Source organism: Penicillium canescens (genome assembly GCF_028828765.1).
Source record: "Penicillium canescens strain IBT 15451 chromosome Unknown utg000004l_segment0_segment0, whole genome shotgun sequence".
Taxonomy (NCBI): Eukaryota; Fungi; Ascomycota; class Eurotiomycetes; order Eurotiales; family Aspergillaceae; genus Penicillium; species Penicillium canescens.
The window spans coordinates 5,683,685-5,706,809 of record NW_026703966.1 but is presented as its reverse complement, the minus strand read 5'-3'; the positions used below and the strand labels follow the sequence as shown (position 1 = coordinate 5,706,809).

General features: G+C 48.5%; 7 protein-coding genes across 7 annotated transcripts; 3 read left to right on the top strand and 4 right to left on the bottom strand.

Annotated features, from left to right (window-relative positions):
* Positions 1 to 822: 822 nt before the first annotated feature.
* Positions 823 to 2,595, top strand: N7446_007483 (DUF3176 domain-containing protein; the record flags this gene model as incomplete). The annotated part of the gene is made up of 2 exons (XM_058516228.1): positions 823 to 1,435; positions 1,499 to 2,595. 2 exons carry the CDS (start codon positions 823 to 825, stop codon positions 2,593 to 2,595), a joined length of 1,710 nt encoding a protein of 569 aa, XP_058373406.1.
* A 1,122-nt stretch (positions 2,596 to 3,717) lies between these two features.
* Positions 3,718 to 5,346, bottom strand: mfsA (glucose-inactivated glycerol proton symporter STL1; the record flags this gene model as incomplete). Its single annotated transcript, XM_058516227.1, has 1 exon — positions 3,718 to 5,346. The coding sequence occupies one exon, from the start codon at positions 5,344 to 5,346 to the stop codon at positions 3,718 to 3,720; it is 1,629 nt and encodes a 542-aa protein (XP_058373405.1).
* Positions 5,347 to 9,242: 3,896 nt separating this feature from the next.
* Positions 9,243 to 10,142, bottom strand: N7446_007481 (mismatch-specific DNA-glycosylase; the record flags this gene model as incomplete). The annotated part of the gene is made up of 1 exon (XM_058516226.1): positions 9,243 to 10,142. The coding sequence occupies one exon, from the start codon at positions 10,140 to 10,142 to the stop codon at positions 9,243 to 9,245; it is 900 nt and encodes a 299-aa protein (XP_058373404.1).
* Positions 10,143 to 11,131: 989 nt separating this feature from the next.
* On the bottom strand, positions 11,132 to 12,259 carry N7446_007480 (MDR family NADP-dependent oxidoreductase; the record flags this gene model as incomplete). The annotated part of the gene is made up of 2 exons (XM_058516225.1): positions 11,132 to 11,374; positions 11,441 to 12,259. The coding sequence occupies 2 exons, from the start codon at positions 12,257 to 12,259 to the stop codon at positions 11,132 to 11,134; spliced, it is 1,062 nt and encodes a 353-aa protein (XP_058373403.1).
* Positions 12,260 to 14,376: 2,117 nt separating this feature from the next.
* Positions 14,377 to 15,930, top strand: N7446_007479 (uncharacterized protein; the record flags this gene model as incomplete). Its single annotated transcript, XM_058516224.1, has 1 exon — positions 14,377 to 15,930. The coding sequence occupies one exon, from the start codon at positions 14,377 to 14,379 to the stop codon at positions 15,928 to 15,930; it is 1,554 nt and encodes a 517-aa protein (XP_058373402.1).
* A 676-nt stretch (positions 15,931 to 16,606) lies between these two features.
* N7446_007478 (uncharacterized protein) lies at positions 16,607 to 17,982 on the top strand (the record flags this gene model as incomplete). The annotated part of the gene is made up of 4 exons (XM_058516223.1): positions 16,607 to 16,645; positions 16,699 to 16,800; positions 16,856 to 16,999; positions 17,053 to 17,982. The coding sequence occupies 4 exons, from the start codon at positions 16,607 to 16,609 to the stop codon at positions 17,980 to 17,982; spliced, it is 1,215 nt and encodes a 404-aa protein (XP_058373401.1).
* A 908-nt stretch (positions 17,983 to 18,890) lies between these two features.
* On the bottom strand, positions 18,891 to 19,990 carry N7446_007477 (sugar phosphate isomerase/epimerase family protein; the record flags this gene model as incomplete). The annotated part of the gene is made up of 2 exons (XM_058516222.1): positions 18,891 to 19,544; positions 19,598 to 19,990. 2 exons carry the CDS (start codon positions 19,988 to 19,990, stop codon positions 18,891 to 18,893), a joined length of 1,047 nt encoding a protein of 348 aa, XP_058373400.1.
* Positions 19,991 to 23,125: the final 3,135 nt, after the last annotated feature.

Here is a 23,125-nt window from a genome sequence, read left to right as displayed (position 1 = left end):
CTTCGCTCACCCGCGAAATGAAGACCTGATTCATCGAATCGAACCAAGAAATGTCTTTCACTTGGCAGATGCATCTCGGACCAATGACCGGACGTGTAGACGACACAAAAATCGCCGGGGGTAACTGTTAAACAAAAAGATCGAAGTTAATGCCTCAGATGACCCTGGCGAGGCCGTTTAGCCCCTTTCAAGGGGAAATATACCATCGCTGATAGGTTGACGTAGCGATGCCCAGCGAAGCCAAAGAGAGGAAAGACAGCGCTACGGCCAACCGTTGCGGGGGCGTGGGGAAGGGAATACGAGATCTGACAGGAAAGGTTTTCCCAGGCTTATCTTCAGCCGCAAACATGATCCCAGTTCTCGTTTCCCACCTCTTCTTCACAGCCAGTGGTGTCGGCTCGGAATTTCCTACCACCAATTGGAGGTGAACTGCCTCTACCCTAGTAGGAATATGAGGACAGCCGATTTCTTGGCGTTTGGATTCAGTTTCCCCTTTTCAAGTAAGAAAAGTGCACACTCCCAACGGGTAAGCTCGCAGTTGCTGATCGCTCTTGAGAACAGACCACCGCGAAGAATTGTATCCTAGCAGGTCCCACCAGAAGGTCCAACGTACAGAAGTTCTGAGTAATGCTCCTCGGAGAAACACCCAGCAGTCTGACGGCTGATTTTAGTCACGAAACCAAAACATACGTGTCAAAAGTCAAAAGTCAGGAAGAAGTCAAACTAGCCACCCTCCAGCGACGCTCCTCAGTTGATCACGTTGTCTCATCTCTATGTTGATCGCTCGAAAGCAACCCCAATCACAGATCACAGGCTGTCACCATGGCCGGAGTTGACAGTAAGCCGAAAGCTCACCCATATGAGCCTGCTCAGGTTTCCGAAGTAGACTCCGAGCCACAGACTGCGACCACCACGGAGTATAAGCGCCATCCAGTGTACTCCCCCAGCGAATGGCTTTTGGAATCGATCAGTTCGATTTTGGCCCTGGGCCTCCTCATTGGCATTGCCATTATCTTCTGGTATATGGACGACAAGCCTCTCTCTGCCTGGAGGGGCCGCGTCTCTCTCAACGCGACAATTTCTATTCTGACAACTGCATACACTACGGCGTTGATGCATGGGGTTAGCACATTTATTGGACAGTCTAAATGGCTTCACTTCAAAAACGGGCCTCGCAAGCTTGCTGACTTTGAAATATTTGACGGAGCTAGTCGCGGTGTTTGGGGGTCTATCCTGCTGCTTACCACCGTCAAGTGGAATCTAGCCACCATCGGCGCATTCATCACGATCTTGCGACTTGCTTTCTCGCCATTCACACAACAGGTGGTTCTGATTGATCAGCGAGACATCATCTCTACTGCCGGCACCGCCACCTTCGGATATGCGCACAATTACAGCCGGAGTTTACTCAATGGCCTGGCAAACTCTGGCATCGGTAAGCATCGTCGACACCCTCCACAGCCAAAACAACAAGTGCAGCTAACATGCTTCTGACTAGGGAGCATCCCGCAGGATCCCGGTATGCAGTCCACCATCATCCAGGGTCTGTATGGCATCAACACCGCAGAACCTTTCAAGTGCCCCGGGGTATGTCGCTGGACCGAATCATACATATCACTTGGGTTCAAGGCCGAGTGCAGGAACGTCACCCAGGAAACATTGCAAGTGGCCACCTGCGAGGGTGACGAAGATTCCCTGCGCCAATGCAACATGACAACGCCAGGCGGAGTCGACCTTGCACCTCGCGCTTGGTTCACCGATTTGGCGACAACATACTACATGAATGCGTCCTCACTGCTGATGAACACATCAGCAGTTGAATTGCCAGACACCTTTCCCGAAATCACGCGATTCGCAATCTATAGATCGACCCCAGACAGCAGTTTTCGAGTTCAAGACATCAACATCACAGAGTGCTCTCTCTCCATCACGGCCTACCAATACACGGATGTCCAGGCCAATGGTAGTGATTTCTCCTCGAGAAGGCAGGAGGTCGATTTTGGCGTGAAGAATCCTTGGACGCTCGGGACCGAAGGAAGCGAAATGAAATTCAAGCGCATATACACCAACGGGTCGACGAGTGGTGATATCCATATCCCTGCGCTTGGAACGAACTATGCCAGTCTCGCTGCGGTGGAAAATTTCTTCGAGTCCACGACAATAGTTACCGAGTGGGTTGCAGGGAACTTTGTCAATACGAACCTCGGTGTCGCAGCTGCTCTATCTGGCGACGTAGACATTAGCTACCGGTTTGACAAAATGGCGACTGCCATGACGGACTATCTGCGGTATGGTCCAAATACCCTGTCTGCACATGGAGAGGTAGTTCAGAGTGAGCCGTTTGTTTTCATCCGATGGGGGTACTTCGTTGTTCCGATTGTGACTGAGGGGTTCGCGATTTTGTTCGCCATCTTGAGTATTTTTAGCAATCGCCAGAGCCGCCGTGTTCCCCTGTGGAAGTCTTCGACGCTTGCTGTGCTGGCTTGTCAACATGAGGAGCGGCGTGGGATCCTGCAGACTACGGGCAAAGATATTAACGAGATCCAGGGCGAGGCCGAGAAGGCTAAGGTACGGCTGCAACAGTGTCAAGCTTGAGGTAGTGTAAATGAGTTATGAGAAGACCGATCATGATAGACGACCTAGTTAAATAATACAGTTTGTTCAGGGATTGTGCCAGAAACATTGAAGCTATTCAACAGGGGATTCAACAGCTCTTCGATTTACATTAGGGTTTGGATGACGGTTCATAAGTTTTAACACCTCTTTATATATAATCCTAATTTGTTAGTAGAAGAGTAGCCGGAATTGCCGTTTTTCCCTTGGCGCTCACACCTGATGCTCACCTCCACTCACCGAGCAGGTTGAAGGCTTTGCAGTGTTCAGCGCCGGGGTGTGCCTGGTCTGCTCTCTGTAGCCCATCAGTAAGTTGCGGCCGGTAACTGTTTGGTGACTAGCATGTCCGTAACAGCTGGGCCTTTGCTCCCTCTGTGTGATTTTTAAAGCGAACACTTCATCGGATCTTTGTTCAACGATCTCCCGGACGATTGACGCTTCGTGGTTAGTCCGAATGGATGGACCTCTTGAGGAAATCGGCCATCGTGGGCTCCGATCCTCGCGTATGAAGGCAAAATATCGATCGATCTTGATCCTTGACGGCAGCCACGAAGGTCATTTAACCCTAAAGTTCGATGAGATGTGCAGACAAAGTGATATTCTAATATGTGTGCCTGAGCATTTATCGCCTCGTTTACAGCCTCCTGATATCGGTTGTTTTGCGGTGTTAAGCCTTAAGTACGGTCGGATGGTCGGAACAAATATTAATGTAATTCAGAGGAATGACTGATTTTCTTGTTACTTCTTAATGAGTACAAGAGTCTATATACAACGCGAGGTCCAAGTTTATTTCTAAAGAACTGGGTCTTATTCGTAAACATTGCAAAAGAATTATTCCCGATGATGCAGCTTTATCCTGATCTGCACCAACCTTGTATCACAAAAAGTATCGCTTCATCATAGTTAAACCAATGGAGGGGAATCCGTCGGTGCTCGACCATTTCAGTCGACTTGGTATGCCAACTTCACTGTGTGATCAAGCTAGGGGCAAGAAATGGCTTCCGTACTCGAAACAAAGTGTTTTGACACATCTACCGAGTAATTGACCACTCCTTCACCGCCCAACTATCTCACCACAGCTACAGTACGTCCACTAAAAGAGCGCTACTGCTTATCCGGAACTTCGTCAGTCTCCTGGCCATTGTCACTACTGAGGCCGAGCTCGGACTTCTCAGGTGCGGCATGATCGGTGGTATCCAAGCCCAGCTCGCGAGACTGTTGGAGAATCTGTTCGAAACTGAGCTTGGGCAGGTCATGGGCGACCCTGAACGGCATCTTCCCTTCGACATGGGCTTTGGCGTAGATTATGTCGACCTCCTCAAGCTCACGGCCGGCTGTCTCAACGTAGAAGAAGAAGCCGAATATCAACCCGAGGAAGTTGAACAGTGCGAAGAAGAGATAAACGCCCCATGGGCTTTGGCCAGCGAAAAGTGGCGTGAACATGACCACGGCAAAGTTGCAGATCCAGTTGGTGCAGGTCGACGCCGCCGCACCCACAGTACGGGTACGGAGGGGGTTGATCTCCGGTGGGTAGATCCAAGGCAGTGGCAAGAGAGTGAATGCAAAGAAAGTAATGAAGAGGAAGATACCAACGGCAGCACCCTTGGCATTATTCTCGTTCTCCTTGATCAAGCAAGCGAATGTAATAACAAAGCTGAGTCCCTGGCCTAGGAAACCAATCAAGTATAGGTTGCGACGGCCAACTCTTTCAATCATAAAGAAGGACGGGATGGTCGCAAGGGCGTAGACAGTAGCGAAGACACCACCCATAATCAGAGATAGGTATTTCTGCATGTGCAGATTTTCCTGGAAAAGTAGCGTGGAGTAGTAGATAGCGGCGTTACAGCCGGTGAACTGCTGGAAGAACTGGCCGGAGCAACCAATAAGAAGGCGCTGGAATTCCTGGGTCTTGCCGAATGTGAAGACTGTCTTCCAGCTTGACTGCACGTTCTTCGAGAACTCCACGTCCGTCTTGAGGAAGTTGAAGTCATGAAGTACTTGATCGGAATCAGGAGAGGTGTTCTTGATCTTAGCGAGAACTTCGCAGGCCTCCTTGTCAAGTCCTCTCTTTACAAACCACGACGGGGAATCCGGGAGCATCAAGGCACCGGTGGCCACGATTAGAGCGAAGAAGATCTGGAGCGCCACAGGGAATCGCCACTGGACGCTATCCGCGGCGTGCGAGATACCAAAGACCACCCAGTAGGCGATAAAGGTGCCACCAGCGATCATCGCACCCTCAAAACAGACGAGGAAGCCACGATTGTGAGCGCCGGAGCATTCCGATTGCCAGACCGGGATTGTGGCCGTGTTCATGCCATTTCCAATGCCCGATACAACACGGCCAATGACGAACTGACCGATTTCCCATTTACCAGTAAAGCAGACCGTTGTAAGCAAGGCACCAATAGTCAGGACATTGGCACCCGTAAAGATCAGGCGAGTGCGACCGAGTCTCTCGCCGAAGAACATGGAGAACAATGCGCCGAAGAAACAGCCAAGCTCATAGCAGGATGTGACGGCACCGCGGATGACGTTGATGTAGTGTTCTTGCGCCGCAGTCGCAGGCTCAGGCATTTTGAGAATTGGGAAGGAGTTTACGAACTCGTCGCCGTTGAGGAGGCCGGCCATCATGCCCTGATTGTAGCCGAAGAGCGCGAAACCCATGACAGCGGTGAAGGTGATGCTCAAACGGAGCGACCGACCACTCAAGCCGCTGGTGGTCGTCCACATGTTGACGGTACGGACAAAGTAAGAGCCGTCAGTTTGCGGGGAGGGGATAAAAGAAAGCTGGGGGAAAAAGTAGTAAGGAAGGAAAGAGGATAGGAGCGAGGTCGGGAGGAATTGGCTGTCTTATATCACCCTCCATGGGGGCGATAAAGTAGACCCGCAACCTTGGTCAGACCCCAACCGGGAAAGTCCAGCGAGGACTCTACAGTTCTCGAGACGGAGAGACGCGGGGCCCCTTCCCCTTGGCGTCTTGGCGGATCTGGGCGGACTTGGCACTCCGGGGGACCATGACTAATTCGGGGAGGCGAGACGAAGAGTTTTCCCCATGGCTCCACATGGGCAGCACATGGTACTCACATGCGGAGGGTACGCTGGCCAAAGCGAGCCTGCATGGCTCCACTGCAATCTCCTATCGAAATTAGCCCGCGTCAGCGAAATCGCAACGAAGAGGCGACTGATGTGTGCCAATGCGGTTATAGCTCTGGGTCAACCAGCTACGAGCGGGCTCGCCTCGAGCTAAAAACACCGGATTCGTGTAACGTAATGTTGAGACGGGAAGGTACGCCATCGACGTAGGAAGGTTCTTTGCCTTCGGGGGTGGTAACCTAATATTTTATTCTGGAACTTAGTCAGAATATTAAAAAGGGGTGACCAGACAGGGCAGGCTTGGCCGGTGGTGGTGGCGTGCGTTTAGACACAGCCGTAAGCCATGTAGATCATATTTCGTAGGCCAAGATTATCTTCGAATTGGGGAAACGGTCCTCATAGTTTTTTTCCAGACTTCATCCCACGCCGACGAGACATAGTCAACATCCTAATCGAAGATAGAAGCGTGACTTCTATGCATACCAATCAGACATAGACAAGGCGTAACGGAAGGTAAAGCGAGGGCACCAAAGCAATGTGGCTTGTCCTTCCGGAGCGGCAGCGGTGCTTGGTGCTGTTTGGAGATTTCTTATGCCGCCAAGGTCGCCCCCACCCTAACGCTGGCCCCTAATGACGTAAATCGTAGGAGCCGCTTGGCGCCAATTTGCCCTCGGAGACTCTCTTCCTCCCCGTCCCGGTGCGCCACTTTCGGCGTGCCTCGGGTTACGTCTATTAGGATTTACTATGAGCATCGCGGTTCGGCCTTGGCAGATTGGCGGCACCCAACTCGGCATAGCACTGCCCTCTCTCAAACAGGCAAGATATCCGGATGATTCAAATGATCACTGGTGACGTTAGTATTGCATCTTGAACCATCTTCCTCCCCCGCACGCCTTCGCATCGGCTATTCGGAGCATTCCCATTGTAACATGGTTCGGTGAAAGGTGGAGAGGCCCAAACGTAGGCAATGCGGGCCAGATCACAACTAACATCAGTGTTTGTAACAGCAGATAAAGGAAGCGCGGCAATGTATTGGTATCTCAAACAGAATGAACTTGATTCGACCAGAAACAACAAAGGACACACCGCGTGAAATGCAAAAGGCTAAATTTCAAGCACTTCTCACCCAACTTGCCCGAGTCATGGTGGGGCGGCATTGAACTTGGCATTTCTCATGTCTATGTTGCATCACGGATGGGGTAGCCAAGAAAACAAAGTGACCAATTGCTGACCAAGTCGGACTTGTGCTTTGTGAATTTCCACCGAGCCTTTGAGAGTGCTTTAGCCTCTCCGCTAAGCTCGTCTCGATCATATTTCTACATCCTCCCATAGGACCGAATGACACTATGGAAAGATTCCATATAGGTGTTAAATTACTAAAGTAAAATCTTTGTAATTCAGCATGAAAATAAGCTGTCGTATGGATAATTTAATGCAACTTAAAAATGTTGATTTCTCTAACCATCAAAACATCAAACGTGGAAAAAAGGTACACTTATGGTTCCATGTTTTGTCCAAATTTTCTGTGCGATTCCATATAATTATGGAGCATATTGAGCGAGGATTTAGGAGTACAGTCGTTTTGACAGATATGAGAAATATCGGAAGATTTCGGAAATTGAGCGGCTTCTTGGAAATCGCGGCTTGCTTGCATATTGGGCGTAGTCCACCAATTTGATTGTTGGTGTAGTATTCTCGTGTCCTCATTTGGCTGGATGGCCATGCGAAGCTAACCACCATCTATCAGCAGACGGGGACTTCAACCCAACTTCACTAGGTGGCCATCCTTCCGACGACAGCTGATATAACAAAGAGAAGGCTAAAAAGGAATGCCCGTCACGGTATAAATCAGGATCGAAGCCACGAAGAACAGAACAAAGATTTACGCATCAGCGCCAGGCGTTTAGAAGCCCAGTCTTCATACATCATGTAATATGGGATAGAAGATTGCCTCACTTTGACGCCTAGAGAGATCCTCATTGGCCTGTTTGGAAAAGGCACGTGTAGCCGCTGTCTTAAACACCCTCCGTGGGATTGAGTTCTGCCGCCGGGGAAGTAGAGACAGAGGAGCTCTGCCTCCAAGCTCTGTATGAAGCTGCCAGCCCTCAAACAGCTTGGAGACGAGGCGACGCAGGTTCTCGAGGAGACGAACCCTCTCCACCAGGCAATATTGACTTCCCCCTGGGCTGCTTCCTGGCCGAGTGAAGCCCTTGGGTGCAGAAAGGGATCGATCAGGCTCCCTGAAATATGGAAAACGCGGTGCACCTTAGTGGGAAAGCGTTCATCGTAATCCTTGCTATCCTGAGGAATGCCTATGTGGCTCTTGGTGGCAGCTCGCTCGCTCGGCCGGTCGGGTGAGTTTCAGGGCGCCGCTAGTATACCGGCGATGGTAGTTGCGATCGTGCGCTTCGCTTAGGGCGGATAGCGGCGTTGTACTTGACGCGGTCGCGTAGCTTGTAGCTATACTGTCGGCGACAGTGGCTGTCAGCAGACAAGGGTATATGCCACCGCTGCTATCGTGAGAGAGGACACGCGTTGGACGTGATACATGGAGATCGGAGATTGTTGCGAGGTATATAACTATGCACTGGAGGGTGTGGTCAGGGCAGATGTATGGACGGAGACGTGGAGGCAGAAGCGGCCATCATAGGGGATTAGGAGTTCGCTGTAAGGTGGCTTGCGAGAGCTAGGTCGGAGGAGAGTGTGTAGCACGGTAGTTCATGCCGCCATGTACAAAGTGAGCACCGGGCTGGACGATACCGGTAGCAGCTACGTTCTCATTACTGTCGTGGATGGTACTGGCCGATGATAGGCAGGAGTTCAAGTCGTAAGAGTGTGGCGGTATAACTGATCTCGAAAACTACTGTATATCGCCAGCTTCTGTTCTCTGAGACATCTTTAAGTTTAGAATTCTCAAAGTTCGATCCGAAATATATATAATGTCGTCATCGGTATATTCATTTCTATATCTGTATTTATATCTAGCTCCATGGCGAGGTCCGTACTAGAGAAGGTTGATCGTCTCATGGACCTCCGTCCATTTATTAGTGCGTCGCAATCCTCCTTATCATCCGAGGGATCAAGGCCGGTTGGAAGTTCTGGATCTCGGAGTTCTTGGAAATCGGTACCACCCCTAGCATTTGACAAAATATTCCGGTCCGCTGGATGATGCTCTCCTATGATCTCGCCAGATGTCCATCACTCCAAAATCGAAAGTCTATCCGGAACACCTCCTCGGGAAAACGAACGCTGACATGCAAAGGAAAAGATCGTCTGCTAGTGTAGAAACACTCAAGAATTTGGACCGGTGCACTTGAAGGCTGACAGGATCTCGCGATTAGGGTGAAAAAGGCATTCGATCAAGGAGACTCATTCAGTCTCATATCCTGCAGACCACACCAGATTCAAGAAACCTGCCCAGGTTCGGAGTCGGTGACAAGACAGAGAGGCAATATATGAATACTAGAAGACTCCTGCCAGATAAAGTGAAGGCCCAAACCAAACATAGCAACATCATCCCAACTTATCCGGCATCAAGAACAGTCAGCTAGTGTCTTCTCAGCCCTTCTTTGGACCACCCATGCCCCGAGTTCAGCCCACACAGCTTCCTTCTGAGCCCTAGTCATCCCAGCGGCCAGTCCACTCGTCGTTGTTGCAACGAAAACCCGAGCCCCGCACCAATCCGAACCAGGCATACGGCCCATATTCTCCGACTGGTCCTGCCACCCATACTGGAACTCTTGCTTGCTGATCGCGCGCCCATGCCGTACCCTCCACACGGCTTCCCAGATACTCTTGCCAACTAGGCACACGACCTCGGGTCGTTGTGCCTTCACCTTGGCTTCTAGCACTAGCACACCAGCGTCCATCTCAGCTCGACTGAGCATGCTCGCGTCGCGGGTGGGCCGTTCCACGAGGTTCGTATTGCCCACACTGTACAACTCTGGTAGTTTGTAGGTGTCTGAGGGCGGATGTCTAATATTCGTGATTCCCGACGAGTGCAGGAGCTTCCAGAAAAGGTTGGATGGGTGCGCATAGGCGTACCCTGTCGTTCCAGTCATGATTCCTGGGTTGACACCCACAAGAAGAAGGATTAAATTTGGTGGGATCGTGTCATGGAGGAGGGACTCAGATGCGGAGGGTGAATAGTTTGTTCTTCTCGGAATTTGGCCTAGTGACGGTTTCGGTGACGCGGTCGAGGTCCTGATTTGGAATGTTGATGAAGATGAGCGCGAGCGGGTTACACGAGGTGTTAATCTTATAGACTGACTGCCCGTGGAGGATCTTGAAGTTGCGGCAATCTGTATCCTCTGTCGGTTGCGACCCACAGGTACACTGCATGACTTGACTTCTTTGTTGGCAGTGTTTAGGTCGCTGCCAGCTTGTTCTCCTTTCAGGTCACCCGGGACCGGTTCTGTCGCTGGAATCATCATTTTGTTCGATGACCAAATGGCAGAGCTAGCATGAAGATGTTAGTTTAGATTGCTGTTACTGCTTGTGGTATCTTTGACAGGCAGTGTCTGCTTCAGTTTGAGGCAAGATGTTGCGCTATTCGTTGTGGAAAAAATGGGAGAAGTCAGATGCGGGTATTTTTCGATCGGTCATTGAAAGTGTGCGCTCAGAACAGTTGTGGTGTTTGGGTTTCGAACGGTAACTTGCTTCTAGAATAATCCATCCCAAGGGGTCGTATGGGTTGACCCATGGCATTAGGATCCGGGAAGAAAGGCACGAATTTTCTTGATTCGATGGTACTGTGACCCGGGCAGTAGGCATAGACATCGATTGTGGGTCGGACCAAGTCTTAGTGGCAAATCCTGAACCCGTGAATGGCTTCCGATGGCAAATGCTACTTTTGTGGGTCCTATAGTGAACGATTGTTAGTTTCTAATCCACGGGAAGACCGCAATTTATGCCGGCATTACCTTACGAATACTGCATCAGACAGGGTCTATAGTTGATCCGATTCATATGTTATGTAACTAGATGTGACCATGAATAGTAAGAAATAAGGGTAATACAATACAGAGTCATGGGAATCTCCAATTGATCGGATACATCAATGGTATCCTCGGTCTTGTATGTGACTCCTTATTTCGTTTATTTCGAAAGCCTGGGAGGTAAAAAACCTCGTGCAACGTTCCGATTATGTCTTTTGGTAAAATTCTGGTGTTGTTCAGCTAGTCGTTCGCTATATATCTTGAGCATTAAACCCGTCAGAATTCCTGTACTGAGATTCAGACGAATGAACTTGGTAGCTCGTAATGTGAATATACAAGCTCGAGAACAACTTGGAAATATTTCAAGCTGTAAAAATTTAATTTCAGATGCTGGCAGAAGGGGTATAGGTCTTCTTGCATCGAGCAGTCCGCCATTTGCTCTATTTTGATGCAGTACTGCAATCGAGGGCTATTTAAGACTTTGGTTACAGCTTGGCCTTTGTCAACGCTTCGCTAACAGGGGCAACTTGAACCATCATCTTACCGGTGTTGGCACCGGCATAGAGATCAACGAGGGCTTGGGGCGCAGCCTCCAAGCCACCAAGCACGATATGCTCCTTTCGCTTGAGCTTACCCTCAGCCAACCAGGAGGCCAAATCCTTCCGTGCAGCCGGGTAATTCTTGATGTAATCAAAGACGATGAAACCTTTCATCATGATCCGTTGCGACTGTAATTATTAGCCTCAACATTCCCAGACCAATGAATGACCAGTGAACCCAGAAATAAAACTTACAATGATACTCATAAAATTAGCGAGGCCCTGCGGCTTGGCAGCATTATACTGACTGATAGCACCGCAGATAACAAAGCGTGCATCCCGAGCCGCTCTCGCTAGGCAAGCATCAAGAATATCTCCACCAGTATTGTCGAAGAAAACGTCAATATACTCCGGCGTAGCCGCCTTAAGCCGCTTCCGCCAATCCGTATCCTTATAATTAATAGCAGCATCAAAGCCAAGCTCCTCGACTAGGAAGTGACACTTTTCATCGCTGCCTGCCAACCCAACAACCCGCTTGGCCCCTTTGATCCGCGCTATCTGGCCCGCCACCATGCCCGTCGCACCGGCTGCACCAGAAACAACAACAGTCTCGCCCGCTTTCAGCTGCCCAACTTCCAGCAGTCCAAAGTACGCCGTCAGCCCGGTCGTACCGAGTATAGAGATCGCGTCTGTGCGGCGGCCGCCTGGAGGCACGGTCACTTTCTCAGCCTCGCGCTCTCCCACAAGTGCATACTCCTGCCACCCGGAGTCGACGACAACCCAATCACCAGTCTTGTATTGCGAGGTGAGGTCTTCGCCCACGCCAACAACTTGCGCGATACTCTGTCCGCGCATCACGGCGCCTTCCTCGACTGGAGCGATGTATGAGCGCTTGGCAGTGAGCCACTGGCGCATAGCTGGTTCCAGGGAGAGGTAGTGCACGCGCACGAGGATCTTATCAGCGGGGATATGAACGGGCCGGGGGACGAGTTTTACCCGGAAAGTTCCAGAGGTCAGGGAGGGATCGATGGCCGGAGCTGGCGGGGTGGCGTAGATGATTTGTTTGTCGGTCATTTTGAACGTGTGTTTGGTAGTGTGGCAAGGAAATTAGTAGGAAAATGATTCAAAAATGAGGTGATATGAAACGGCGGTAATGAAGAAGACTAGGGTAGCACCAGAGATGCTCCAGATTAGGAAACAGCCCCTCGGTCCTCGCTTTGGAGAAGTGTTGGATGGTACTTATCAATCGCACCTTATTGATCTGTCCAAAGTAATCTGTGCTCTTTATGCTCCGCACAAACCTGGCTGAGGATGTTTTTATTTGTAGAGATATTGATAGAGGTTATTGTGGTCATCCTGACGTCATTCGTCACAGAAGTATAGAATCAGTCCAAAACTCTTAATTCCGAAACCTGATTCACTGTACGGCAATCTTATTCGCCCGTGAGTCCACCCCAGACGTTGAGAGAGGAGAGAAGAAGTAAAATAGAAAACCTTGATACGGACATCGATCGCCATCATTTCATCTTGTGCTTTGCGAATTTCTTTTTAAATCGGAAAACAATGGAAGAACCGAAAATTACTTTCATTCTGCTTGGGTGATTCTTCCTTAAGTCAAGGAACCTCGGACAGCTCAAGATGAGGCAGACCTTGTGCAGCCCGCGTAACACTTGATTCGATACCTCGCTAGTCTTATGAATAAAAATTTATTTCGGTATGAACTCCAGCCTAATGGCCTTTGAGAAGGGTATAGCGCGAGTCTATGGCAGTAGATACGACCAGAATTGAACCTAAATCCTGAACAACAAAGACACGGAAACAAAGTACGTGGATGAAGCAAACGATAGCACATGGAAGCCTCGATTAATTTGCCCACTTCATTATGTAAAGACTAGAAACTTGGGGAGAAAAGAGGCTGTTCAACGATCTGATTCGAGTAATAGATGGTTACGTTGGAGTGGTGCATTGAAGGAGAGACAAGAGGCATTGCATTAGTGACTACGGCAATGGTGAGCAGATGAGGCTTTATAGTAGCAGAAGATTATGCGTACGCGCACGTAAGGAAGGAAAAAAAAGGAGTCGCGGGGTTGTCACTTCTGGCTGATTTTATACAAGCTGACCCGTGCTTACAGCATGACTCGTGCAGAGCAACCACAGAAGTCAGGGTAAAGGTCTCCCTAGGAACTCATGACTTCTTACTCACACCTCTCTTACGCTCATAATTTCGGAACACTGATAGCAGTAGTACACCAACGAATTCATAACTTGCTACGACGAAGAAGCCGCCGTCGCCGTGTTGGGGCTATGGGAAAGAACAGAGAAAAATACACGAGAGACGGCCCACATTACTGTATGCATCGAACCCGTTCCTCCTGGAGGACTCACTTGCCCGATTCCCCACGAAGCACATTCTTAAGATGGAGAATTTTTATGTACAGCCAGCCCTACAAAGGCCGTGGCGCCGGCAGTCTCATAATGCAGCACGGTTACAATCTAGACAACAAGGATGGACTGAACTCTTATATTGATGAAAATCCTCAAGCTAAACAAGCATATAAAAAGGTTGAGTTCGTGGTGAAACACTATCACTGGACTACTATTATAATTTTGGAATGAGAATGACAGTCTACCCGCTCCGGGGGTAAGGAGGTTGGGGAGGCATTTTGTTCAACATTGAAACGTACTGTGTTTAAAACTAGGTAAGATAAACAGGCAATTAGCGGTCTCATTCATCCACCTGGTCTGATAACTTGCATGTTAGTGTCTAAAATCTCACTGTTTGACATGACTCTCAGGTTTTGAAAGATCTCGCGGTGGACCCGTCATCTAGTCAACAACGCTATATAGGCAGTTCACTGCCAATTCACCGCAACCAAGATGCCATTTAAGTCTGCATTAGCCAAATTTAAGTTCAGTAGTAGTTTGTTAGACAGTGGATAACTTGCAGTAACTCCGTTTCTGTTGTATATAGGACTGTGACATGGGGGAAAATCAAGTCATTCGCGCCGCCGTGTGCTCACGATGACGTAATAATCCCAACTATGACACTTAAATTTTGACCACAGCGCTTATGAATGAGCCGAAAGCTGAGTATCTGTACTGTTAGGACAGATTCAATTGTTGATCAAGATCGTATCAAAGGAGCTGTCTTTCGTCTTAATTTCATTCGATCCTTCCAAGCGGCACCAACCATGGCAAGAACCTCTGACAAAGACAATGCACTGAAACAGTTCCACTGCATCAGAATAGTTGGTGCTGGGAATATGGGTACACCGATGGCCATCGCTTTCTCAGAATTGGGTCTTGAAGTTTCGATCTGGGATGTCAATGGGAAAAACGTCGACCAGCTTAAGGAATGGTCCCAAAACAACAAGACCAAAGGTGGAATCTCCACATTTCACGATATCAATGAATTTGTCAAAAGCCTGGAGAATGAGAAACGCAAACTATTCCTCTTCTCCATTTCGCACGGTAACCCGGCAGAGTCTGTGTTGAGTATGATCAAGAGCAATCTCAAGGATGGAGACATCGTCCTTGATGGAGGCAATGAAAATTATCAACGTACCCAGAAAAGACAGGAAGAATGCGAAAAGATCGGTGTTCATTGGATCGGCATGGGTGTTTCAGGCGGCTACCAGGCGGCTCGTCGTGGTCCAAGTCTGTCCCCAGGCGGTGATGCGAAAGCATTGGAGACTGTGATGCCACTACTCGAGCTATACGCAGCGAAAGACCCTAAAGGCAATCCATGCGTGGCTCGAATTGGTCCTGGTGGCTCGGGGCATTATGTGAAGATGGTTCACAATGGGATTGAGGGAGGCATGTTATCGACCTTGGCCGAGGCGTGGTCTTTTCTCCACAATGGCCTGGAACTCGACTACAGTGCCATAGCAGATATCTTCAGCCAGTGGAATAACCGGGGAGAATTACGAGGTACCTATCTGCTCGATATAGCGGTCGACATGCTACGCGCCAAGATGCCTTCTGGCAGGCAAGATGAGGATGACAGCAAAGATCATTACGTGCTCGACGAAGTCCTGGATAAAGTCGTCCAGGATGACGATGGTACTGAAGGTACACCGTATTGGAACATCATGGAGTCAGCATCTCGGCATATAGCGACACCTACACTTGCTACAGCTCATTACTTGCGCGTTGCTAGCGGAAACAGAGCGGAGAGGCTGTTGGCTGCCAAGAAGCTTCAAATTCCAGAGCCCAGGCCACTCCAGGGGATCAAAAACAAAGAATCTGTTATCGAGCACTTACGCTGTGCCGTATATTGCTGTTTCCTAGCCTCATTCTGCCAGGGGCTAGAAATGATTACACGAGCTTCCGACGACGAGGGTTGGGGCATTGATTTAGGCCAATGCCTTCGAGTTTGGCGTGGCGGCTGCATCATCCAAGCCAACGGTATAGCCGATCTATTAGAGCCTGTCCTATCGACCGATCATCATTGGACAAACCTGAAGCATTCCGACGAAGTCGCGGGGGAGCTGCACCGCACTTTCAGCTCTCTGAAAGAGATCGTGGTACAGGGCACCTTGGCCGACCAATATCTTCCCGCGATTTCTGCATCTCTCGAGTATTTGAAATATGGAGGTGGCACAACACTCCCGACGAAATTCATGGAGGGACAAATGGATTTCTTTGGTGCCCACGGATATGATAAGCCCGGTGTCACTGGAGAGGATCCAGGGCCCGTCAGGAAAGGTCCCCATCACCACGAATGGCGGCCAGCAAAGGAATGATTTGTAAAAATGGTGTCGACGGTTGAGAAATTTGGCAAGTAGACCTTGTCAATCTTCGCCGTATTTCCGGCCGTGCTAGGCTAGCCGTTACCATCCAACCTAGTGGGCGCTATGTCAGGAAGATCGCCAATTGGGGCTCCAATATGGTTGCTTGCTTGCTTCATTCAAGTATGTACATTCTTAACTAGCATTTCCTCTTTCTTTTCACCCTGCCCAGCTCCGGCACTTGCTCTTAGCCTGTTTATAGCTTCTCTGTGGATTATATCGTAGGATAGTTTCTAATTATGGATCCTTATTGTCCTCATCTCAATATAAACACTAACCGTCGTATCTTTTGCTACAAGGCCGTGGAAAGCAAAGCTGATTTCTGACGTCAATATGATGGTATGATCACTCCGACTGAAATCGGCGTTTACCTTCAATAGCCAAAATAACTAAGATGTTGGTAAACGGGCGGGTATTAGCTGAACCAAGTTTTTGAAGTTATCAATGTCCCGGAGTTCTGATATTCCCGATGTGAGATGAACCTGTTCATAGGAGCATGTGGATGACGGAATACCAACGTAATGGGTCGCATCTCTCAGTTGGCAACTAAATGGGCCAGGCTAAAAATCTGTTGAAAATATCTCATAATCGATTCTCACATATTACGAACAGCTCATTTACACACTTTACAATGGCGGACGGAGTATTGCAACTCGTGTGCGAATGCAAGGTAAGACACCTCAAAACATGACACCCTGGAGAAAGCTAAAGATACAATTCTAGCATGACCCGTGGGGAAAACAAGGCAAAAGTTCACTTGCTGGGCGCTTTTGGTCGAATATGCCTGACGCGGGAAAGCTGGACGCCTCAGAGACTTACTCTGAAGTCAGTTACTTCTTCCGTCTATATACAATGAAACAATGGTGTTAATGTCATACAGATGTGGATGGGGACGTATCCTTCTGTGCCATCTCGGATTCGTTCTACTGGGAAGCTCCTCTCTGAGCATCTCAAGAATAATCCCGATCTTGTTGGACCCTCTGTTTGCGATACATACGGGCCTGACATCCCTTTTCTTCCCAAGGTGAAAGATAGAGGAAATGTAATGAAGATGACACTCGCTCTAACTATGACCAGGTGCTCTCCATTGCTAAAGCGCTTCCACTTCAAATCCATCCAGACAAAGCCCTTGCCGAGCATTTGCACGCGAGGGATCCTGAGAAATTCGGCGACACCAACCACAAGCCCGAGATCGCCATCGCATTGTCTCGCTTTGAATTATTCGTGGGATTCAAACCACTTGACGAAATTGCAGAGCTCATGCGGCTGGAGCCATTGGAGCAATTTATGCCAGCGCACAAGAACTTTGATGACGGAGCTTTACGACAACTATGCAAGAATCTGTTAACCTTGCCCCCGGACACCGTATCAGACGCCATCACAAAACTACAAGATACTCCTATGTCTGAGTTTGGAAATGATCACCATGTTCCGTCGCTCCTCGATCGACTTAGCAAGCAATATTCAAAATTTGATAACGGGAACTTGGTCGCCGCTCTTCTAATGAACTACATGATTTTGGAGCCTGGAGAAGCTGTCTGTGTCCCAGCCGACAGCATCCATGCGTACCTTTCAGGTGACATTATCGAGTGCATGGCGCGGTCTGACAACGTCCTAAACACAGGCTTCTGCCCCCGTCCTGACCGTGACGATGTCGAGTTATTCGCACAGGCACTTACATTCAAGCCACATAACCCAGGAGAGTCTCTTCTCCAATCGAAGAAGAGTCCGATTGGATTGAGAGGAAAGTCCAATGAATATGCGCCTCCATTCAGCGAGTTCAATGTCTTGGGCGTGACCTTGTTTCCCCCGGAAACTGAGCAGCATCGGGTGCTTGGGAGCCCCAGTGTCTTGATTGTTACTCAAGGTTGTGGAAAGATGAATGTGGGTGATGGAACAATCCATGATGTAGGGGAAGGGAATGTCTATTTTGCCGCAAGAGACGCTGAGCTGGAGTTTTCGACAAAAACGGGGTTGACATTGTACCGAGCGTATGCCACGTTCTGATGGTATTTGATTTTCTGCTGCGCTATTTGAACATATGGTTTCTCCGAGAAATCTCTCAAGGGTAGATCTATGATTGAGTAGCTACAGTGCCATTGCAGGACTCATAGATATTATTGGACTGCGATCTCTCTGCTATGATTGAATAGATGAAAATCGTTCTACATTTCCCAAAACTGCTAACTGCGGGAAGAATTACAGCATTGATGTCAACCGCATGAAGCTTGACATCGTTTGCACTCTTGACCTGGTTAACTTCTTCTGGGGCAAAGCCACCCGATAGCCGTTTGGAGTTCTGAATGACTCCGTCAAAACTTATTACACGATTCCTTCTGCTTTACCATGCGATTCAATGTACAAATGAGATCCTGGTGCACTACACTCCCCACTGAAAGCCTTGCACCAGGACCTAAAGATGTTTACTCTCCATAATTCCGAGAGGGTCGCCACTTGCTGTCGCGCCGTGAGCATGCGTATCAGGAACAGGCATCGCCAAAACCCGCAACTAAAGTTTATGCGTGTAACTAGTTCTAAATTTCTTGCTTATATACTATAATTTTATGGTATTTTATGAATAATAATGGGTTATATAATTTTGAACTTGCGGGGTATCGGGTCGGCACCTTGGACCCAGGGCGATGTCTAATCAAGACGAGTTCGTTCTCCCACCTACAATATGGTTGTCTACCCAGAAAGGCGGATTTAGGGTAGATAGAGCTATGAGCCCGACTTGTTGAATTTGGTAATACTTTGTGCCTTATGATATCACGACGTGAATATATCCCCGTTGGCATTCTTCTCGATAGAAGTACTCGTTTGCCGCCTGTTTGATTTATTGAATAAAGGAAGGAATTGACATGTATATCTATTTTGTCTCAGAAAATGAAATATTCAACCGTACTGCATTACCATCACTCATCCGTGCAATTCATCAACAACTTCTGCATACTCTCCATCGCCTTCTTTGCGTAAGCTTCCATCTCATACTTCTTCCCTTTCCCTTCTGGCCCGCCATCAAAGATTTCCATAGAGAACCACCCACGAAATCCAGTCTTCAACACCGCCTTCGCCACATCCTCAATCGGCAAGTAACCCCCATCATACGGCATAGGTCTATAATCATGACTCCAGCGACCACGTGGTCTTAGTCCTTCAATAGGCTCATTCCTGAGTGGCGGAGAAACCTTGTACGCATCTGAGATCTGCAGCAGATAGATTTTATCAGGCGGAACGGTGCGAGCGAGCTCATCCATGCTAGCAGCAAAGTTCTTGCGCAAAACATCATACGGTACCTCTTCGATGAGTCCAGATTCTGTCGTCGGGTCTGCCCATTCACTCCCTGCTGTCTGGAATGTGTCTAGGCACAACCCGACATTCGGGCGGTCGACAGCTGAGACGATTTCCCATACTTCTTTCCAGCTAGGTGCATGAGTTGACCAGCACCAGTTCTCGTAAGCCATACGGAATTTGTGCTTTGCCAGCATGTCGGCTAGCTCACGGAGGTCGGAAACGATTGCTTCACGGGCGATTGATATCTTGTCTTGTGGTGTATCCGTAGCTCCGACCTGCCGAGCTGGTTAACTCGACAACTCAAATCACGATACAAATCAATTCATACCTGCAACATATCTGTCCCTAGAACCTTCATAATCTCTATCCAACCCCTTGCCCTCGTAAAGGCATCCTCTCTTTCAGTTGACCCATTCGGCCAGCCCTCGAAGTTCGCGAACGGTTGCAGCATCATGATGGTCAATGAATTGGCATCGCAGAGCTTCCGGATCCCGTCGGCGACTGTGACGAGCGTGGAAAAATTATCTGCCGAAATTGGATGGCCTTGTAGATTTGCTGCATGTTCCAAAATGTCGGGAAATGAAAGCTCGATCGAGGTGAATCCTGCTTTACTGATTGCTTCGAGTTTGCGGGGGAGAGTGTCACTGGAGCTGCAGCCGATTGAGCAGGAGGCGTAGGATAGAGGAATTGCTTGGACTGAGGCGAGTGTTATTGGTGCCATTTTGGGACTGTTGGATGTTATATAGAAGAGAAAGCTGGGAAGGTTTTTGATCTTGTGGTAGAAATTAGTGAGAAGTATAGCAGCCTGCTTTATCTGCGTTCATCGTGACGCAAGTTTGACCTGCCTATTTTGAAGGCTGCTTTCGTCATCTTATGTCATCTTTCCACAATGAGAGAATCATGTATTTTAGAAAGGCACTGCCTTTCTTGTGTTTATTATTGTAATAGAATGCCAATTGATGATATCGGTAACTTCGTGAACCCCGCTCACGAAGATGTGTCGAAGATTACCCGGCCGAGGGAATCTTCCAACATCAATCATTACCAGGCAAGAAAAGGTGAATGGCGGGAGGAGCTTTAGCAAAAAAACATACGAGAAATTACAAAAGGGGCAGTGAAATCAGGGTTTCTTCATGGGCGGCCAAAGTTGATTCCTTCAGGATTACTATGAAGAATTGCAGTTATGTGAGCGCCACTCAAGCAAGGCATAAAACACAACATATCGCGGAAGTCCGTGAGCCGTGCAGAATCTGACAGTGCCGATCACAAACCGGAGGTGATTTACCATCCGTAGTGTGGCAGCAGATCCTGCCCGCTTGACCCGAAACCCGTTGAGTGCATATGTGGAAAATATAGGTGATTCGAGACGGGCCGCGTAGAGCGGGGACGCAACTGAGACATCTCCGCCTCGGGAAATCTACCCGATATTGCTGGAATAGGAGAATGCAACCTAACCGACTTAGTCCAAACATGTACCTCGGCTAGAATAATGCGTATAATGTAGCAAATAAAACAAGAAGGTTCTTATCGGACCAAGGTTTCTACTTCCGTGAAGCATTAGACCGAAGACGGGATACCTAAATAGAACATTGCTGAGTTGTATTTGGAGATAATTACAAGCATGTCGAATAACTTCTCACCGCATGAGAGGGATTTTGCCAATGCGCAAGCAATGTGGAGGTTATGCGACATAATAAGTCGCTCGCTGCCTAAGTAAATCCTTTTTGACGCAATTTGTCTGGCCGGGAGAAAAAATGGTGTAGGTTTTCATACCTCCAGGGCTAGGAGGCTGACTGAAAAATTTTTTAGAACGTAGTATACACGTACGTACGTTCGGTATTACGACTGCTCATGCAGAGTGGACAGATTCTGTAGTCATTAATCCATAAACGTGTTCATCATTTAGGAAGTCGCTCTGCATCTTGCAACACTGAGCTAACTAATGAAAGAAGATATTAGCAGAGCAATCTGCTCTTCCATCCGTCCATCCTGCTGGCAGGATTAAGCCGATGGGTGATAACTGCATGTCATCCAATTGCGTAGTACGCCTGTCGCGGGACCGCCGAACTCCCGTCTGACTGCATGAAACCAGCAGATTGAGGGTCCGGACAAAAGTATCAGACCAACTTGAGCCCAAAGATTCCCCAGTAGTTCTACAATTCTTACATTTTACCCGAAGACCTCTACCTGCAGCAAATTATTATTCAGAGAGGGGTTGGAAAAAAAAAAATATAGTAAAAAATCGAAAGGAAGAAAATGCGGCTGCTAACTCGAAGGGAAAGAGTCCACACTAAAAAGTTGCCAAGATAGATCTCGCCTTTGAAGCCTGCGAGGATGTCTTTTTGTGGCTGGGCGCGAATACAAGTTGTTGACCAGGATGAGATCCTTCTGGCTTATCTTGCAGTGTCCAAGTAAATGATCGTCGTCTAAATAACCACAACAGCCAGATAAGACTATCTTCATGTGAACGATAGGTGGAAAGTGGACGCGCTTCCAAGGTCGATCCTTCTCATACTGGGGACTGAGGTCGCTCTCCTTTCCGCTCCGTGAAACATTGAGCCACCTGTCTAGAGTGAGCCTTATCCGTTTGGCTATTTAGATAGCTTGCAGGGGTTCCTCATACGTTCTGTTATGCACATGGAGGCGAAATAGGTTGGTTCGGAATCAGATTACCTTATAGTTTGAAGTTTGATTCGTAGATTACACAGGGGTACAAGATCGCGACTTAGAGACAACCAATGAACCCCACAACGCTGAGTCCATTTAGGTTGCATTTCCTCACCCTCTCCGCTGCTTGGTCAGAACCCCAGAACACCATCGAGGATGCAAAGTCATAGTGAGCGAAAGGTTCGATCAGCCTGCGATGCATGCCATGATTTGAAAATGAAGTGCACTGGCGGGGATCCTTGCACTGGCTGTGTACGATCCAAGCAGAACTGCCTATACAGTGCGCCAAATCGAATTGGAAGACCTAAGGGCTCTAGGAACAGAAAGACACAACAACATTGGACCCGGCAAAGGGATGATCTAGTGCACGGGGTTTCTACAAAGAAACCTAAGCTAGATGGCTTCAACGAAGAGAGAATATTGAGGGACTGTACCACCACACAAGAGATTCCAATGAGATTCGACGGAAATATACAATCAGCAAGGGATGAAGTCGACCACTTTTCTAACGAGAACAGTGTTACCGATTATCTAAGCGAAGGGGTAGATTTCATATCAACAGCGATGTCCGATCAGCCTTGGCAAGAGCCGGGTGACTTGTTCGGCGGATTGGTTCCTGATCTAGGGCTTCCCTACGATAGATCTGGAGCATCTGTAATGCCATCGGTAGGTTTTACAATATGCAATGCAATGTTAAACTTACTCCGAATGTCATGCATTACTAACACGATCATCTATTTATATATATTTAGGAGTACGATAGTGATTTTCATTATGCCACGCAAAGGAACGACCTATCTTTTCTTGAAATAGGTCAAGGTGTCTTACAGAAGCCTGCAGCTGCAGCCTTAGGTATTTTGCAGCCACGAGGTTATCCTAGAGAAGGAAGAGAAAGGTTGCTTGAAAGTTGCTCTTGTCTTGACCATCAGACAAAGTTCCTATCTGAGATGAAGAAGATAGAGCGTAAACACGCTCTGACACCCGTTCCAATTATTCTACAAGCCACTCAAGATAGCAAGGCATTATGGGAAAGTCTATCACAATGTTCCAATTGCCGATGCGATTATGACTCAGTCGCTTTGCTTATACTTGCGATGGGTCTTCGACAAATCCTTCGAGAGTTGCAGTCTTTTATCTCAAAGCAACAATCATCAGTTGTGGGACATTTTCCTTGGAGTGGAAGCTCTAG